Source organism: Macaca thibetana, chromosome 13, assembly GCF_024542745.1.
Source record: "Macaca thibetana thibetana isolate TM-01 chromosome 13, ASM2454274v1, whole genome shotgun sequence".
Taxonomy (NCBI): domain Eukaryota; kingdom Metazoa; phylum Chordata; class Mammalia; order Primates; family Cercopithecidae; genus Macaca; species Macaca thibetana.
Window position 1 is genome coordinate 21,111,807 of NC_065590.1, and position 19,777 is coordinate 21,131,583.

General features: G+C 47.0%; 2 protein-coding genes across 2 annotated transcripts in view; one reads left to right on the forward strand and one right to left on the reverse strand.

Moving 5' to 3' along the window:
• GGCX (gamma-glutamyl carboxylase) overlaps positions 1–19,777 on the forward strand; it is a 162,173-nt gene that overhangs the window by 136,866 nt on the left and 5,530 nt on the right. Inside the window, exons 2-7 of the mRNA XM_050753009.1 lie at positions 12,209–12,357; positions 12,751–12,921; positions 14,678–14,836; positions 15,156–15,321; positions 18,131–18,209; positions 18,791–18,897. Of these exons, the coding sequence (XP_050608966.1) occupies positions 12,315–12,357; positions 12,751–12,921; positions 14,678–14,836; positions 15,156–15,321; positions 18,131–18,209; positions 18,791–18,897 (725 nt within the window). The 5' untranslated portion in view covers positions 12,209–12,314. The remainder of the gene's footprint in view (positions 1–12,208; positions 12,358–12,750; positions 12,922–14,677; positions 14,837–15,155; positions 15,322–18,130; positions 18,210–18,790; positions 18,898–19,777) is intronic.
• The window catches only part of VAMP5 (vesicle associated membrane protein 5), a 229,925-nt gene that overhangs the window by 21,527 nt on the left and 188,621 nt on the right, over positions 1–19,777 (reverse strand). The gene's annotated exons all lie outside the window — the stretch shown is intronic.

Sequence of the window (19,777 nt, forward strand, 5' to 3'; positions counted from 1 at the left end):
GCCCCAATTTCCTAGCAATTCCCTGTGTGATCAAAAGACTAGGGTGACATCTGACCTCCTACTCTTCTACACTACTACCCCTGGCTGTGCAGTTTCAGGCAAGTCATTTCATTTGCAAAATGGGATTAAGAATAGGCTGGGTGCGGTGGTTCATGCCTGTAATCCCAGTACTTTGGGAGGCTGAGGCTGGCAGATCTCTTGAGACCGAGAGTTAGAGACCAGCCTGGCCAATACTGCAAAACCCCGTCTCTACTGAAAATGTAAAGATTGGCTAGGCATGGTGACACACACCTGTAGTCCCAGCTACTTTGGGAGGCTGAGGTGGGAGGATTGCTTGAGCCTTGGAGGTGGAGGCTGCAGTGAGCTGAGATCGTGCCCTACTGCACTCCAATCTGGGTCACAGAGCCAGGGCCAGACCCCATCTCAAAAAAAAAAAAAAAAAAAAAAAAAAAAAAAAAAAGGTGGGGCACAGTGGCCCACACCTGTAATCCCAGCACTTTGGGAGGCCAAGGCAGGTGGATCATCTGAGGTCAGGAGTTCAAGACCAGCCTAGCCAACATGGTGAAACCTTGTCTCTACTTAATACAAAAAATTAGCTGGACGTGGTGGCACATTCCTCTAGTCCCAGCTACTTAGGAGGCTGAGGCAGGAGAATTGCTTGAACTGGGGAGGCGAAGGTTGCAGTGAGCCGAGATTGCGCCATTGCACTCCAGCCTGGGCAACAAGAGCAAAACCCCGTCTCAAAAAAACAAAAAAGAAAAAGAAAGAAAAAGAAAAAGGAGACTAATGGAGAAAACTGAATGAGAAACTAAGAGAAAGGGACTATTACCACCTGAAAAGGGAACCAAGCAAACTTTCAGGTACCTAACCCTTGGCATATATCCTAGTCTTCTGATTTATGCCTCAGTTGGGCAGTTTACTCCTATATCTCAGAGGAAAAAGGCTGGAGAACAAGGAAAAGGTACATTCAGGAGACTCAACCGAACCTGCTTCCTGAAGGATCATGAAGTTCTCACCACTGCCAAGGTTTATTTCTGTTTCCAAACCTTTTCTCTGTAGCCTGTTACACTGCTGGCCATCCCACCTGTCTCCTAATGTGCCCTTTTACTCTCTGAATGTGCCCCTAGAACCCAGAGATTCTGCCCTTGGCCATCTTTCTTTCTTTCTTTCTTTCCTTCCTTCCTTCCTTCCTTCCTTCCTTCCTTCCTTCCTTCCTTCCTTCCTTCCTTCCTTTCTCTTTCTTCCTTCCTTCCTTCCTTTCTTCCTTTTTTTCCTTTTTCCTTTTCCTTTCCTTGCTCTCCTTCTTTCCTTCCTTTCTTTCGACGGAGTCTCGCTCTGTCACCCAGGCTGGAGTGCAGTGGCACTATCTCGGCTCACTGCCACCTCCGCCTCCCAGGTTCAAGTGATTCTCCTGCCTCAGCCTCCTGAATAGCTGGGACTACAGGCACGTGCTACCACACCCGACTAATTTTTTGTATTTTTAGTAGAGACAGGGTTTCACCGTGTTAGCCAGGTTGGTCTTGATCTCCTGACCCCATGATCCGCCCGCCTCGGCCTCCCAAAGTGCTGTGATTACAGGCCCGAGCCACTGTGCCCGGCCCCTTGGTCATCTTCCGACTTCTGAAGAGAACCAGCTCCGTTTTAGAGCAGTGTTTCTCAGTGGGGTGATTTTGCCTTTCAGGTGTCATTTCACAATGTCTGGAGACATTTTGGGTTGTCACAGCTGCGGGTAGGGGTGCTACTAGTGTCTGGTGGGTTGAGGCCAAGGATGTTGCTAAAATATCCTACAATGCAAAGGACACCCTCTCACAAGAAAGAATCTGGACCAAAATGGCAATTGTTTTGAGGCGGAGAAAACCCTGGTCTCCCTATAGAGAAGTGCAGTGCCTCTACGGCTTCAATAGCCATTTGTGGACAATCCCCAAATTTATTATGTCTAGCCTGGGCCTCTCTCTCAACTACCAATGCTGCTTCTCCAATGCCCTGGACAGTTCACAGACATGTCCAACACCCAAACCAAACCCTTTATCTTTTCTCCACATTCCTCCTCCTGAGTGGGATCCCATTCTACCTGTTTTTCTTTTTTTTTTGAGATGGAGTCTGGCTCTGTCGCCCGGGCTGGAGTGCAGTGGCCGGATCTCAGCTCACTGCAAGCTCCGCCCCCCGGGTTTACGCCATTCTCCTGCCTCAGCCTCCCGAGTAGCTGGGACTACAGGCGCCCGCCGCCTCGCCCGGCTAGTTTTTTGTATTTTTTTAGTAGAGACGGGGTTTCACCGTGTTCGCCAGGATGGTCTCGATCTCCTGACCTCGTGATCCGCCCGTCTCGGCCTCCCAAAGTGCTGGGATTACAGGCTTGAGCCACTGCGCCCGGCCTCTACCTGTTTTTCAAGCTAGGAACCACAAAGTATGCTCCACATGCAAGGTCATCACCAAGCCTTAGTTCATACTTTATTTATTTATTTATTTATTTATTTATTTACAAGGGCACAAAAATCAGGCAGTTGGTTCATTCTTGGTCATGCCTCTCATATCCACCACCTCCTTGGTCCACCAGCTCCTGCCTCCTGGTTAATGCCAGCAGCATGATCTCCTCCCTGGACAATTCCAATCCCCTCTAAATTCACCTTTCTTTTCCCATCTATTCCTCTGTGGTTGATTGCTATCTTCCAGAAACACATATTGTATGCTCCATCCTGCCTCCAGGATAAAGCCCAGACTTCTTAGAATGGCATTCCAAGACTGTTCTCAACCTGCTTTTCTAAACTTCTCTCCCATTGGATTCACCTCCCAGCCCTCCAGTCAACCAAATTACATGTCCTTTCTCAAACATCGTACACCATCCCCCTTCTATATCTTTGCCTAAAGCCTTCACTCTTCACTGCTTATGACAATTCTATTCACATTTAAGACATAGATTCCATGAAGCTTTAGAGATTTCCCCACTGAAGCTAACTTGTTCCTGTTCTGATCTCCATCACATTTTATTTCTTTCAAAGAATCTTTCACACACTTTGTCATACATATTTGACCCCCTCCAACACTTTAAGTCCTATAAACGCAGGCAGGGACTGAGTCCTCACTTTGGTACCCTTTGTAGTATATGACATATGTCCTATACATGTAGGCAACTCACTAAAGTTTTCAGATATTGAACTGAGAAGTCTGAAAGAAAGCTTCTTTCTCCACAGTGCAGAGAAAGATGATTTTTGTTGGAAAGCATTTATTGAGAAATTTCTTTCCTAAACTTTGGCCTATTTTATGGATAAATGAATGCTAAATATCACAAATCTTTGTATATTGGTCCTGAAAGGAAAAACTGGAGGTACTGAGTTAGCAAGCTCATTTATTAGCTGTATTTTTCTTTTTTCTATACCTTTTTTTTTTGAGATAGAGTCTCACTCTGTCACCAGGCTGGAGTGCAGTGGTGCAATCTCAGCTCGCTGCAACCTCTGCCTCCCAGGTTCAAGTAATTCTCTGCCTTAGCCTCCCAAGTAGCTGGGATTACAGGCACCCGATGCCGCGCCTGGCTAATTTTTGTATTTTTAGTAGAGACGGGGTTTCAACATCTTGGCCAGGCTGATCTTGAACTCCTGACCTCGTGATCCACCCGCCTCGGCCTCCCTAAATGCTGGGATTACAGGTGTGAGCCACCGCGCCCGGCTATTAGCTGTATGTTTCCTACACAGAATACTCTCGTTCACCCAAGAGTATTAAGAACTTTTGATTTCCAGCTGGGTGAGGTGGCTCATGCCTGTAATCACATCACTTTGAGAGGCCAAGGCAGGAGGATGTCTTGAGGGCAGGAGTTCCAGATGAGTCTGGTCAACATAATGAGACCCCGTCTCTACAAAATATTTTTTATTTTATTATTTTATTTTATTTTATTTTATTTTTTGATTTTATTTTTGAGACAGAGTCTCGTTCTGTCGCCAGACTGGACTGCAGTGGCGTGATCTCAGCTCACTGCAAACTCTGCCTCCAGGGTTTAAGCGATTCTTCGGCCTCAGCCTCCAGAGTAGCTGGAACTACAGGCACCTGCCACCATGCCCAGCTAAATTTTTAATTTTTTTTAGCAGAGACAGGGTTTCATTATGTTGGCCAGGATGGTCTTGATCTCTTGACCTCATAATCTGTCCGCCTCGACCTTCCAAAGTGCTGGGATTGCAGGCATGAACCACCGCACCCGGCCGATTTTATTTTTATTTTATTTTATCTTATTTTAGAAATGGATTCTCACTCTGTCACCCAGGCTCGAGTGCAGTGGCACGATCTCAGCTCAATGCAACCTCCACCTCCTGGGTTTAAGCAGTTCTCCTGCCTCAGCCTCCCAAGTAACTGGAATTACAGGCATGCACAACCATGCCTGGCTAATTTTTGTATTTTTAGTAGAGATGGGGTTTTGCCATGTTTGGCCAGGCTGGTCTTGAACTCCTGACCTCAGATGATCCACCTGCCTTGGCCTCCCGAAGTGCTGGGATTACAGGTGTGAGCCACCGGGGCTGGCCAAAATATTTTTTAAATTAAAAAAATTTTTGAAAAGAACGTGATTTCCCTCTCTCCTTTCAAAACTGCACTCATCCTTCAAAGCCCAAGTGAGACCTGAAGACCCTGTCTCAAAAAAAAGCTTTCCTGATTTCTCTAGTGTAATTCATTTCTTCCTCAATGCTCCCATAGCACTCATTTAACAGTATTTATGACTTTCTACATTCTATTACTGTTATTACTATCCTATTATTTTAAAATTATTTTATTATTATCATCTGTTTCCTTACCCTTTAACTCCTAGAGGACAGAGGCTACAATTTAGTCATTTTTCCCTCTCTGTAACTTGTTCAGTCCTTAGCACATAGCAGACCATAAATGCTGAACTTAATGGAAGCATTAATACTGAGTAGTCCTAGAAGAGTTGATACAAATTTCCTAAGCCAAACTGAATTCGTTTGGGCCAGTATTTGATAGTGGATTAAGAAATCCATCTCAGACTGGGAGCAACGGCTCATGCCTATAATCCCAGCACTTTGGGAGGCCAAGGTGGAAGGATCACTTGTGTTCAAGAGTTTGAGACCAGCTTGGGCAACATAGTGAGACATTGTCTCTCCAAAATATAAGAAATTAGCCGGGTATGGGGGTGCACGCCTAGTCCCAGCTCCTCAGGAGGCTGAGGCAAGGCGATCACTTGAACCCAGGATGTCATGTGCAGTGAGCTGTGATCATGCCACTCAGCCTGGGTGACAGAGTGAGAACCTGTCTCAAAAAAAAAAAAAAAAAAAAAAAAAAAGCCAGGTGTGGTGGCAGGTGCCTATAGTCTCAGCTACTTGGGAGGTTGGGGCAGGAGGATCACTAGAGCCCAGGAGTTCTGGCCTATAGTGTGCTATGCCCATCGGGTATCTGCACTAAGCTCAACATTATTATGGTGACCTCCCGGGAGCAAGGAACCACCAGGTTGCCTAAGGAGGGGTGAACCGGCCCATGTGGGAAACAGAGCAGGTCAAAACTCCCATGATGATCAGTAGTGGGATTGCACCTGTGAATAGCCACTGTACTCCAGCCTGGGCAACATAGTGAGACCCTGTCTCTAGAAAGAAAGATGGGTCCAGGCATGGTGGCTCACGCCTGTAATCCCAACACTTTGGGCAGCCAAGGCGGGTGGATCACTTGAAGTCAGCAGTTTGAGACCAGCCTGGTCAATATGGTGAAACCCCTTCTCTACTAAAAATACAAAAATTAGCCAGGCATGGTGGCAGGCATCTGTAATCCCAGCTACTTAGGAGGCTGAGGCAGGAGAATCGCTTGAACCCGGGAGGCAGAGGTTGCAGTGAGCTCAGATCGTGCTGCTGCACTCCAGCCTGGGCAACAGAGTGAGACTTGGTCTCAAAAAAAAACAAAAAACAAAAAACAAAAAACAGTGACTTGAGCTGCCTTGCCTGTTAGGATAACCTACAAGTGAGCTATATCCTCAACAGCAGGAACACAGTTTGCCTGGTGATTCCTCCTGCTATAAATCCATCTGGTATCAATAGCCCCTTTTATGTGTCTACCTCTGCCATTCTTTTCCTTTAGGACAATAGTTCTCGGTGTGTGGTCTAGGAACTCCTGGGAGCTTCGAAGACAAAATTACTGAGGTATTTGCCTTTTTAACGGCTGCCATTTGTACTGATGATGCAAAAGCAATGGTGGGTAAAAGTGCTAGCAACTAAGCAGAAATGAAGACGATGGCATCAAATTATAGTAGTAGCCATTGTATTCCTCAATGCCATGCACTTGCAATTTTTTTTTTTTTTTTTTTGAGACGGAGTCTCGCTCTGTCACCCAGGCTGGAGTGCAGTGGCGCGATCTCGGCTCACTGCAAGCTCCGCCTCCCGGGTTCACGCCATTCTCCTGCCTCAGCCTCCCGAGTAGCTGGGACTACAGGCGCCCACAACCGCGCCCGGCTAATTTTTTGTATTTTTAGTAGAGACAGGGTTTCACCGTGGTCTCGATCTCCTGACCTTGTGATCCGCCCGCCTCAGCCTCCCAAAGTGCTGGGATTACAGGCGTGAGCCACCGCGCCCGGCTGCACTTGCAATTTTTAAAAGTGCCACTTTCTATTAAGAATGTCCTTGATGAAGCCAGGCATAGTGGCTCACACCTGTAATCCCAGCACTTTGGGAGGCTGAGGCAGGTGGATCGCCTGAGGTCAGGAGTTCAAGACCAGCCTGGCCAACATGGTAAAACCTTGTCTCTACTAAAAATACAAAGATTAGCTGGGCGTGGTGGGTGCGTGCCTGTAATCCCAGCTACTTGGGAAGCTGAGGCAGGAGAATCGCTTGAACCAGGGTTGGAGGTTGCAGTGAGCCAAGATCATGCCACTGCACTCCAGCCTGGTGACATAGTAAGACTCAGTCTCTCAAAAAAAAAAAAAAAAAAAAAAAAAAAAAAAAGAAAAGAAAATCCTTGATGACTTGATGAAGCAGTACAAATTATTAATTGTATTAAATCTTGACCCTACAGTACATGTCTTTTTAATATTTTGTGTGAAGAAATGGGAAATATGCATATAGCACTTCTGCATACAATAGTTGTCTCATGGTTTGTCAAGAAAAAGCACTCGTGCAATTGAACTAACCTTTGGCCTGGTGCAGTGGCTCACGCCCATAATCCAAACACTTTGGGAGGCCCGGGCAGGAGGACTGCTTGAGATCAGGAGTTTGAGACCAGCCTGGGCAACATGGAGAAACCAGATTTGTACAAAAAATTAACTAGGGATGGACACCACACCCGGCCAGTTTTTTGTACTTTTTTGTAGAGATGGGGTTTCACCATGTCATCCAGGCTGGTCTCAAACTCCTGACCTCAAGCGATCCTCCCACCTTGGCCTCCCAGAGTTTTGGGATTATGGGTGTGAGCCACTGTGCCCAGCCCCTCTGCCTATTTTTATTTGGGTTGTCTTTTTCATTGTTGAGTTGCAGGAGTTCTTTACATATTCTGGATACTAGACCCTCATTAGACATGATTTTAAAATATTTCTCTCATTGTTTTCACTTTCAAGTATCCCTTTGATGCACACACCCAAAAAAGCAGACAGTGTCCAATTGCATTCTTTGATGAAGAAGAATACAAGCAGTAAGTCAATTACAGCCTATTTTCTTCTTTTCTTTCTTTCTCTTTCCCTCTCTCTCTCTTTCTTTCCTTGAGACAGGGTCTTGCTCCATTGTCCAGGCTAGAGTGCAGTGGCACGGTGGCAGCTCACTGTGGCCTCAACCTCCCGAGCTCAAGCAGTTCTCCCACCTCAGCCTCCCAAGTAGCTGGGACTCCAGGCGTGCACCACTGCACCTGGCTACTTTTTGTATTTTTTGTAATTTTTTGTAGAGATGGGGTGTCACCATGTTGCACAGGCTGGTCTCGAACTCCTGAGCTCAAGTAATCCTCCCTCCTCAGCCTCCCAAAGTGCTAGGATTACAGGTGTGAGCCACCTCACCCGGCCTAGTCTGTTAATTTAAAAACAACCATAGGCTAGGCACAGTGGCTCACACCTGTAATCCCAGCACTTTGGGAGGCCGAGGTGGGCGGATCAGGGCGAGGTGGCTCACACCTGTAATTCCAGCACTTGGCCGGGCGCGGTGGCTCAAGCCTGTAATCCCAGCACTTTGGGAGGCCGAGACGGGCGGATCACGAGGTCAGGAGATCGAGACCATCCTGGCTAACACGGTGAAACCCCATCTCTACTAAAAAATACAAAAAACTAGCCGGGCGAAGTGGCGGGCGCCTGTGGTCCCAGCTACTCGGGAGGCTGAGGCAGGAGAATGGCGTAAACCCGGGAGGCGGAGCTTGCAGTGAGCTGAGATCCAGCCACTGCACTCCAGCCTGGGCGACAGAGCCAGACTCAGTCTCAAAAAAAAAAAAAAAAAAAAAAGTAATTCCAGCACTTTGGGAGGCTGAGGTGGGTGGATCACGAGGTCAAGAGCTCAAGACCGTCCTGGCCAACATGGTGAAACCCTGTCTTTACTAAAAATACAAAAATTAGATGGGCGTGGTGGTGTGCACCTGTAGTCCCAGCTACTCAGGAAGCTGGAGAATCACTTGAATGTGGGAAGCGGAGGTTGCAGTGAGCCAAGATTGTGCCACTGCACTCCAGCCTGGTGACAGAGCGAGACTCCATCTCAAAATAAATAAATTAATTAATTAATTAAGTAATCAACTGACAGACTATTTTGGAGGGACAATTTTAGGCTTACAGAAAAATTGAGCAGAAAGTACAGAGAATTCCAGGCTGGGAGCAATGGCTCACGCCTTTAATCCCAGCACTTTCGGAGGCCAAAGAGGAAGGATCACTTGAGCTCAGGAGTTTGAGACCAGGCTGGGCAACATGGTGAAACCCCATCTCTACAAAAAATAAAAAAAATTAACCAGGCGCAGTGATGCACGCCTGTAATCCATCTACTTGGGAGGCTGAGGTGGGAGGATCACTTGAGCCCAGAAGGTCAAGGCTGCAGTGAGTCAAGATTGCGACACTGCCCTTCCAGCCTAGGCAACAGAGGGAGACTGTCTCAAAACAAAACAAAAAAAAAAAAAAAAAAAGAAGAAGAAGAAAGTACAGAGAGTTCCCATATCCCCCTTCAGGCTCCCATTTCTCCTATTATTAACCTTTTGCATTAGTGTGGTATATTTGTTACAACTGATGAGCCAGTATTGGTATACTATTAACATAGTCCAGCCAGGCGCAGTGGCTCATGCCTGTAATCCCAGCACTTTGGGAGGCCGAGGCGGGTGGATCACCTGAAGTCAGAAGTTCAAGACCAGCCTGGCCAACATAGTGAAAAGCCGTCTTCACTAAAAATACAAAAAATTAGCTGGGCGTGAAGGTGGGTGCCTGTAATCCCAGCTACTCAGGAGGCTGAGGCAGGAGAATCGCTTTAAACTGGGAGGCAGAGGTTGCAGTGAGCCGAGACATTGCACTCCAGCCTGGGCAACAAGAGGGAAACTCTGTCTCAAAAAAAAAAAAAAACAATAGTCCATATTGATACATTATAATTAACAAAGTCCATAAGTTACATTAGGCTTTACTCTTTGCATTGTACATTCTATGGGTTTCCACACATGTGACATGTATCCACCATGACACCATTACAACATCATACAAAATAGTTTCACTTCTGTAAAACTCCCCTGTGCTCCACCTACCATTCCTTCCTCCCCCCAACTCCACCTCCCTGGCAGTCACTGATCTTTTTATTGTCTCCATAGTTTAGCCTTTTCAGAATATCATACAGTTGGGGCCAAACGCAGTGCCTCATGCCTGTAATCCCAGCACTTTGGAAGGCTGAAGCACGAGGATTGCTTGAGACCAGGAGTTTAAGACCATCTTGGGCAACATAGCAAGACCTTGACTCAAAAAAATACATATATATGTTATATATGTATATGACATATACATGTATATATACAATACATACATATATACATATACATATACATACATATACATATATGTCATATACATATGTATGTATGTCATATAGATGGAATCATAGTTTGTAGTCTTTCCACATTGATTTCTTTTTTTTTTTTTTGAGACGGAGTCTCGCTCTTTTGCCCAGGCCGGACCGTAGTGGCACAATCTCAGCTCACTGCAAGCTCCACCTCCTGGGTTCACGCCATTCTCCTGCCTCAGGCTCCTGAGTAGCTGGGACTACAGGCGCCTGCCACCGCGCCCTGCTAATTTTTTTATATTTTCAGTAGAGACAGGGTTTCACCGTATTAGCCAGGATGGTCTCGATCTCCTGACCTCGTGATCCGTCCGCCTCAGCCCCCCAAAGTGCTGGGATTACAGGCGTGAGCCACCGCGCCCGGCCCCACATTGATTTCTTTCACTTAGCAATATGAATTTAAGGTTCCTCCATGTTTTTTAATGGCTTGATAGCTTTTTTTTTTTTTTTCCTTGAGATGGATCCCGTTATGTTGCCCCGGCTGGTCTCAAACTCCTGAACTGAGTGGTTGTCTTGCCTCAGCCTCCAGAAAAGCTGGGAATAGCTGAGACTACAGAAACATGGCATTTTTTTCCCTTTGTAGTACAAGCTAGAAAGCTTTTTTTTTTTTTTTTTTTTTTTTTTTTTTTTTTTTTTTTTTGAGACAGAGCATTGCCCTTTCACCCTGGCTGGAGTATAGTGGCGCAATCTGGGCTCACTGCAACCTCTGTCTCCCGGGTTCAAGCGATTCTCCTGCCTCAGCCTCCCGAGTAGCTGGGACTACAGGCACCTGCCACCATGCCCGGCTAATTTTTTGTATTTTTAGTAGAGACGGGGTTTCACCGTGTTACCCAGGATGGTCTGGATCTCCCGACCTCGTGATCCACCTGCCTCGTCCTCCCAAAAAATTTCTAATACGGCAAATATTAAAAGATATAATCCACGCAAACAAAGCTTTTAGGATCTTCTATAATTTCTAACACTGTAAATGGTTCCCAAGACCCAACAGTTTGAGAACCACTTCTCTGGGATGCCTTATTCTTTTCCTGATGGCTAATCCCAGTGGAGAGATTTAGGTATTACAATTCTGTTCCAGACTCGCCTGAGAACCTTCTCTGATGGGCCACACTCTACTTACTGCCCTTGCTCTGTATCCCTTCTTCGGTTATGTTGTTCCTGTTTCCCCGGCTGCTTTTTATTTTCCTTCTTTCTTTTCTTCCCGCCTTTTCTTTCCTTTCTCTTTCTTTTTCGCTTTTTGTTTATTTTTTGAGATGGAGTCTCACTCTGTCGCCCAGGCTGGAATGCAGTGGTGCAATCTTGGCTCACTGCAACCTCCGCCTCCTGGGCTCAAGTGATTCTCCTGCTTCAGCCTCCCGAGTAGCTGAGATTACAGGCGCGCGCCACCATGCCCGGATAACTTTCATATTTTTAGTAGAGACGGGGTTTCACCATGTTGGCCAGGCTGGTCTCGAACTCCTGACCTCATGATCTGCCCGCTTCGGCCTCTCAAACTGCTGGGATTACAGGCGTGAGCTGCTGCACCTGTGTGTGTTTTTTGTTTGTTTGTTTGTTTGTTTGTTTTTTAGACAGGGTCTCACTCTGTCGCCCAGGCTGGAGTGCAGTGGTGCGATCACAGCTCGCTGCAGCTTCGAACTCCTGGGCTCAAGCGAACCTCCCACCTCAGCCTCCCGAGTAGCTGAAACCACAGGAGCGTGCGACACACACAAAGTTTTTTTTTCAGTGGTTTTTCTGTTTATGTTGTTGCCTTTTTGTTGTTGTTGTTGTTCTTTATGGATCCTCCCGCCTTGGCCTTCCAAACTGCTGGGATTACCTACTGCTTTGAAACCTCGGTTCTTTGCAGGTCCTGGAAAACAAAGTGAAGGGGTCTTGCAATAGCTCAAAACCGGGGCAGCCCTTCCAGGTGCATCCTCAATTGGGCGTCAATCTCTGACAAAGTTTGCCCTTTGCGCCCGATCCCTCACACCAGAGAGCACTGCACGGACGGAGCGACGGAGAGGACTAATGGTGTCGGGGAGGACCCAAGGAGGTTGGGGAACTCAGACTCTTTTCAGTGTTTAAAAAGAAGACGCCTCTCGGAAGGCATAAGATGCCAGTCTAGCAGTGCGCCTGGAGCCCAACTGCACTAGGGGGTATCTTTGCCCCGCCCCAAGGCTCCTCGTTCCACCCCCTGCCGCCAAGCAAGGAATCCGGCGCCGCCGGTCGGGGGTAGTATTTACGATAGTGCTGGCGCTTTGCGGCCGGCCGCACAGCTGCTGACGCGTCGGGAGGCGGAGCCTAGGGCAGCAAATTTTCCTGGCGGCTTCTGTTCAGAAGCGGCTGCTGTGACCCACCTTCCTCCTCCACGGAGCAATGGCGGTGTCTGTCCGGTCCGCGCGGACTTCGCCCAGCTTAGGTAGGCTTAGGACCCCGGCCTCCGGCGGAGAGTTCCGAGGAGCACTGGTCTCAGAGGGGCGGGGGAGGGAGGACGCCTGGTGAGGGGGGGGGGCCTCCGTGGGGAAGGGGGCGTGGCGTGCTGTGAGACATTTGCAGCCTGCGGCTTCTGGACGATGATGATATTCGGGAACACTTTGCTGTTAGGGGGCTGTAGTCTGAGGGGTTTTGGGACACTGGGGTATCTTGGAGAAGGGGCTGCACTGCAGGGATGTTTTCTACAGTCAGATCATTGAGGCAACCTTATTGAGCCAACCCGGGTGGGCGGAAGCTCTGGGCCGTTGGTGCTGTGATTTCTGTGATTTGAGGTGGAGCCCACCCCCGCGCACACATTTTCTCCAATTATTGGTTGCAGATAAAGTACAGAAAGACAAGGCTGAACTGATCTCAGGGCCCAGGCAGGGCAGCCGAATGGGGAAACTCTTGGGTTTTGAGTGGACAGATTTGTCCAGCTGGCGGAGGCTGGTGACCTTGCTGAATCGACCAACGGACCCTGCAAGCCTGGCTGTCTTTCGTTTTCTTTTTGGTGAGTCTAGTTTATGGGTGGGAGCAGTTTGGTTGGGAGTGGGAGAATGACAATCGTCAATTTTTTTGGTTGCAAGTAGACTTAGCTCCCTTTTCCTCAGAGCTGAAGATATTGGTATAAAAGAAGAGGTCTTCTCGAAGTTTAGGATTAAACCTACTTTGCCTCCTCCAGTTAGGATTTACTTGGTGGTCAGAAATGCTTTTTTTCTTATTTCTTTTTCTTAGACGGACTTTCGTTCTTGTTGCCCATTCTGGAGTGCCATGGTGAGATCTTGGCTCACTGTAACCTCCGCCACCCGGGTTCAAGCGATTCTCCTGCCTCAGCCTCCCAAGTAGCTGGGATTACAGGCGCCCACCACACCCGGCTAATTTTTTATTTTATTTTTGTATTTTTAGTAGAGACAGGGTTTCACCATGTTGGCCAGGCTGGTCTCAAACTCCTGACCTCAGGTGATCCACCCGCATCAGCCTCCCAAAGTGCTGGGATTAAAGGCATGAGCCACCGAGCCCAGCTAGAAATGCTTTGATCTGAGGCTATATGATATTTAGAGGCCAGGCAGCAGTGACCCATTTTGCTTGTGGCATGAGGTTGCCCAGAGGACTCAGAGAAACAGAGCAGGGGGTCACCGGGGCCATACATTTTGGCTGTGACTCTCTAATCGAGAGCTTCTTAACTGAGGCGGCAGCGTGGTGTGCTTGGAATGGTTTACAGATGTGCGGAGATATTAGTCCCCTTAGCCCAGTAGTTCTCAACTGGAGGCAGTTTTGCTCTTTGGGAGACGTTTGGCAATGTTTAGAGACATTTTTAGTTGTCACAACTTGGGGGAGGAAGAATAGGTGACTGCTGGCATCTGTATAGAGGTTAGGGATGCTCCTAAATGTCCTGTAGTGCGTTGGACAATCCCTCTCAATAAATAATTAACCAGCACAAAATGTGACTAGTCCTGAGGTTGAGAAACCCTGCCTTATCTCAAGCTGGCTTCCTGATCTGAGTAGCCCCTTCTGTTTATTCCCAGGGTGTTGACGAAATGCAACAGTTTTCGGGGTGTGCCAGGAAGCAGAAAAGGTCGAGAAGAACTCCCAGAGCTCTTTTCTTTTCTTTTCTTTCTTTTTTTTTGAGATGGAGTTTCGATCTTGTTGCCCAGGCTGGAGTGCAATGGTGTGATCTTGGCTCACTGTAACCTCCGCCACCCAGGTTCAAGTGATTCTCCTGCTTCAGCCTCCTGAGTAGCTGGTATTACAGGCATGTGGCACCACGCCTGGCTGATTTTTTTGTATTTTTAGTAGAGACGGGGTTTCTCCATGTTGGTCAGGCTGGTCTCAAATTCCCAACCTCAAGTGATCTGCCCACCTCGGCCTCCTAAAGTGCTGGGATTACAGGCGTGAGCCACCATGCCCCGCCTCCCAGAGCACTTTCTGAAGCTCAGTAGGTTGGATCTTCATAGCTGTCAAGACCCTAACAGTTTTTATAGCATTTTGTGCATTTCCCTAATTTAATCCTCTCTGTAGTCCTGTGACATATTCCCCTTCTCACAAATGGGGAATTGGTTAACTGAGCTGCAGGGGCTGTTCTAGATGGCACAACTGATACAGTATTGTGCAGAGTAGGCACTCAATAATTAATACTGAATAAATGGCAGAGCCAAGGTTAGAAAAGAAGTCTGACCCTGGAGCTGCACACTCTCAACTGTGTTCCACTGTATTCTACTGCTTCCTTAGCTGAGGCCCAATGACCAACTCTCCTATTGCCTTCTTAGGGTTCTTGATGGTGCTAGACATTCCCCAGGAGCGGGGGCTCAGCTCCCTGGACCGAAAATACCTTGATGGGCTGGATGTGTGCCGCTTCCCCTTGCTGGATGCCCTACGCCCACTCCCACTTGACTGGATGTATCTTGTCTACACCATCATGTTTCTGGGTGAGGGGAACTGTGGGAGAGATGGAAATATTGACTGGCCTGCCAGAAACACAGAAATAGAAGCATGCTGGTGAATGGTCAAAGTCTTTGGCACCTTATTTCACTTCTGCTGTGATCAATTTCATGCTGTTGACCTGTGTGTCACCTGAGCTGTTGTCCCATAATTCTTTTTAAAATATTAAAATAGCATCTAATTTTCATTTAGTTTTACCTGATTATACAATGCTTGATTTTTCTTAATTCCAACCATATCCTGGCCCAGGGAAACTGGGCCTGTGGTGATCTCTTGACCTCTTAATCCTCTCCCTACAAATCCCAGGGGCACTGGGCATGATGCTGGGCCTGTGCTACCGGATAAGCTGTGTGTTATTCCTGCTGCCATACTGGTATGTGTTTCTCCTGGACAAGACATCATGGAACAACCACTCCTATCTGTATGGGTTGTTGGCCTTTCAGCTGACGTTCATGGATGCAAACCACTACTGGTATGAGTCTGGGGGGACAAAGGGGAGGGGTTGGCTGGGTTAGGATGGTTATCAGAGATAGGGGCCCAGTGAGGTTCTAGAATTTGCCCCTGTCAGGATATTTTCAGTCATGCTTTGCAAAATATGGTTCCAAGGTCACTTTGATCTGGGTGGATTTGGGAGGGGAAAGGGCCAACTAGTTGGAGCACTTGGGATGACAAAAAGCAAAATGTCTCCATCCCACCCCTTCATTCTTTCCGTATCTCCCCAGGTGCCTTGATTTATTCACCTCTTGTAACCTTCTTAGAGAGAAAAAGAGAATACTAAAGCCAGACATAGCTGTTTTCAGATACTTTAAGGGTGGTTATGTAGAAGAGGGAGCAGACTTTCTCTGTGTAAGCCCAGAAGGGCAGAGTTAGAGCCAAAAGTAGAAGTTGCTGTGAGGCAGAGTTCACGTCAGGAGAAGAGGGCCCACCAGGGCTGCTCAGCGTTGCTGTTCTGGGAGGAGGTAACCCTTCCCCATTTCTGGCTTAGGTGACTGTCTCCCAGGGGAGTTGGAGAAGGGATTTGGAGATGAGGTGGCCGGGCAGATGACCTTAAGGATTCTTTATATGTTGAGTGAGAAGCAATAAAATAGGTGTCAATAAAATGAGTTTGGGGAAAAAAATCTCAAACATTGAATTCATTAACAGTCATTAAGTTTTATTTATTTTTCTTTTTATTTATTTATTTTTAAATAGAGATGGGGTCTCGCTTTGTTGCCCAGGCTGGTCTTGAACTTCTGGGCTCAAGCAATCCTCCCACCTCGACCTCCCAAAGTGCTGGGATTACAGGCATGAGCCACTGCGCCTATTTGTTAATACACACATATAAATACCCCTTTGGTAAAATTTGAAACTCATTCAGAATGGCCAGCTCTGATCTTAGAGAATTGAGGCAGTTTTGATAGAATATCTCTGAAAAGTTCTGTTGTGGGGGTATTTGTTGAAATGGCATCTCACTGTGTCACCCAGGCTAGAGTGCAGTGGCGTGCTCATAGCTCACTGCAGCCTCAACCTTCTTGGGTTCAGGTGATCCTTCCATCTCAGCCTCCAGAGTAGCTGGAACAACAGGTGTGTGCCACCACACTCAGCTAATTTATTTTATTTTATTTTATTTTTTTTGAGACAGAGTCTCACTTTGTCGCCCAGGCTGGAGTGCAGTGGCACCATCTCGGCTCACTGCAAGCTCCGCCTCCTGGGTTCACGCCATTCTCCTGCCTCAGCCTCCGAGTAGCTGGGACTACAGGCACGCACCACCACGCCCGGCTAATTTTTTGTATTTTTAGTGGAGACGGGGTTTCACCGTGTTAGCCAGGATGGTCTCGATCTCCTGACCTCGTGATCCGCCCGCCTCAGCCTCCCAAAGTGCTGGGATTACAGGCGTGAGCCACCGCGCCTGGCCACACTCAGCTAATTTTAAAAATTTTTTGTAGAGACAGGATCTCACTGTGTTGCTCAGGCTAGTCAGAATTTCCATTTTTATGACTTTATGCATTTTGAAAAAATCACATATCATTTATTCAGGGTTTTCCACATGGCAGGCACTATACTAAATATTTAGAATGTTTCCTCATTGAAACCCTATAAGGTCAATGGTGCTATTCACATTTTGTTTTTTGGAGTCAGGGTCTTGCTCTGTCCCCGAGGCCAGAGTGCAGTGGTGCAGTCATAGTTCACTGCAACCTCAAACTCCTGGGCTCTAGCGATTCTCTCACTTTAGCTTCCCAAAATGTTGGTATTATAGGCATGAGCTACTGAGCCTGGCCTGTTCCCATTTTAAAGATAAAGAAGCTGAGTATTGGACAGTGAAGAATTTGCCTAAGGTCAGCTAGTGGTTAAGAAACGGCAGTAAGTCCAGGCGTTCTTGACTGCAGAGTCCAGTGCTCTTGACCACAGTGTAAGCTGCCTCTTTCCCAGCTTCTACTTCTTGAAAACATGCTTTGCTTCTGCTTCCCCAGAGTACATCTGGTGTTAGTAGCCTGGGTTTATCAGTTCTCTTCCAGAATACAAGCTTTTAGCAGGGACCCTCTTATACTGGATCCTGGCATCCAGGTCTATGAAACGTTAGTTTATATTGTGTGTTACTCTGCCGTTGAGTGTTTTGATTTTTTTTTTTTTTTTTTTTTTAGACGGAGTCTCGCTCTGTCGCCCAGGCTGGAGTGCAGTGGCCGGATCTCAGCTCACTGCAAGCTCCGCCTCCCGGGTTTACGCCATTCTCCTGCCTCAGCCTCCCGAGTAGCTGGGACTGCAGGCGCCCGCCACTTCGCCCGGCTAGCTTTTTGTATTTTTTAGTAGAGACGGGGTTTCACCGTGTTAGCCAGGATGGTCTCGATCTCCTGATCTCGTGATCCGCCCGTCTCGGCCTCCCAAAGTGCTGGGATTACAGGCTTGAGCCACCGCGCCCGGCCTTGATTTTTTTTTTTTAAAGATAATACAATGCATATTTATTTACACACACATAGCTTTTCAAACACTCCGAATTCCTTCCCTTTTTCAGTAATTTTCTAGTATTGTAGTCCTTTTTTCCTGATTTGATCCATTACAACAAACTCAACTGTGAGCTAACAAGAAATACTGAATTTTTGCTGTTATAACTTAGTAGCAATATTTCTTCTATGACTTGTATAATCACGTTAGAATTTGCTCATATAATTCTAAAAGGTCTCAGAATAACCAGGGAGGATATGGGAGATGTGCCCAGGATAGATAGGATTATCGTGTATAAAAGGAAAGATGGGATGGTAGCTGGATTAAGCAGCACCCCCCTATGTTTACCTCCCTCGGTATAGGTCCGTGGACGGTCTGTTGAATGCCCGTAGGAGGAATGCCCACGTGCCCCTCTGGAACTATGCAGTGCTGCGTGGCCAGGTACAGCATTTTAGGACAGAGGGAGGAGCTCCTTGACAGCCATGTGGTCAGCATGGCCATCCCACTGCCAGACTACAGTCTCCGCTGCCTCCCTGGATCTTCTGTTTTTACCCTTTGCTGGAAAACTAGGCTGGCTTCTCATTTTTTCCAATCCCTTAATCTCTGAATTCTCTCATTTGTCAAGGAAAGACTAGAGCTTTGTCCCTGCTAGATTGGAATCTTCATGACAAAGAGAAAGGATTCAGTCTGTGCTTTATGACTTCTTCCTTGGTACCTGATACTGTCGCTGGCATTGGTTGGATGTCAATAAATGCTGGTTGGATGAGTGAATTTCTGAGATGAATGAATAGAAGACGGGGTCTATTCTTCCTTGGGCCCTGGACTCAGATCAGTATTTGTTTTATTCATTTAAAAAATATGTAAGTAGATTATTTGGGTCAAGGACTATAATATTTGGGTCAAAGACTGTAACTCAGGAGCATGGATTAAAGTTGTCCTAACTATATGCTCCTTATTTTATTCTTGCCTATCTGTAGAAAAGACTCTTTTGGCTTGAACTTTGTGTTACATTTTATTTTCAGATTTTCATTGTGTACTTCATTGCGGGTGTGAAAAAGCTGGATGCAGACTGGGTTGAAGGCTATTCCATGGAATATTTGTCCCGGCACTGGCTCTTCAGTCCCTTCAAGTGAGTGGCAGTCAGGGTGGAGGCCTCTTGGAGGCATGGGGACAGAGCAGGTGACTCATCTCTCTCAGTAATGGCACCTGTTCCTACTTTGCCTGAATTTGCCACATGCCTTCCTTTGTCCACTCATCTCCCTATTCAGCGGAAGCAGAGTCAGTGGTATCAAAAGACTAAGCCCTAGCTGCTCTTGGGAGATATATGGTATAGATGGGCAAAAAGGAAAAGAAATTTAAAAAGGAAAGGAAAGAGCCAGAACTGGCTGACTTGGTGAGTGAGCCAGTGCCCTCAGCAACTGCCTTGGATGGTGTCTGTGTCCTTGCCTTGCCACTGTAGCCTCTCATCAGAGCCCTGCAGCTGATGTACTGAGAAGATGGGCACTCACTGTGTAGGCTCTGACAAAACCATTATTACCACTTCCACAAAACAAAGGGTCACCTCTCTAATTTCTATCTTCTTCCCATTTCTTCTTTCCTCTTGTTTTACTTTATTCTCTTCTCTTCTTCCCTGTTATTTTCCAGTTCCTGGAGTTTGACTTCATTATTTTGTTAGCCAAGCATTTACCTTTTAACATTTCCTCTCACTCATGACCTCCGTGGGGAACCTGCCTTCCACAACACACACACATCTCAGTCAAATTTTGTCCTAGGAGATCTGCCCTTGCTTATTACAAAGGATATGTTAGAAAACATTGAACACCTAAAGCTGTGAAAATGTAGAGGGGGCTGGGCATGGTAGCTCATTCCTGTAATCCCGGCACTTTGGGATGCTGGGGTGGAAGGATTGCTTGAGCCCAGGAGTTCAAGACCAGCCTGAGCAACATAAGACCCTGTCTCTACCAAAAAAATTAAAAAAACAGGCATGATGGCATGTGCCTGTGGTCCCA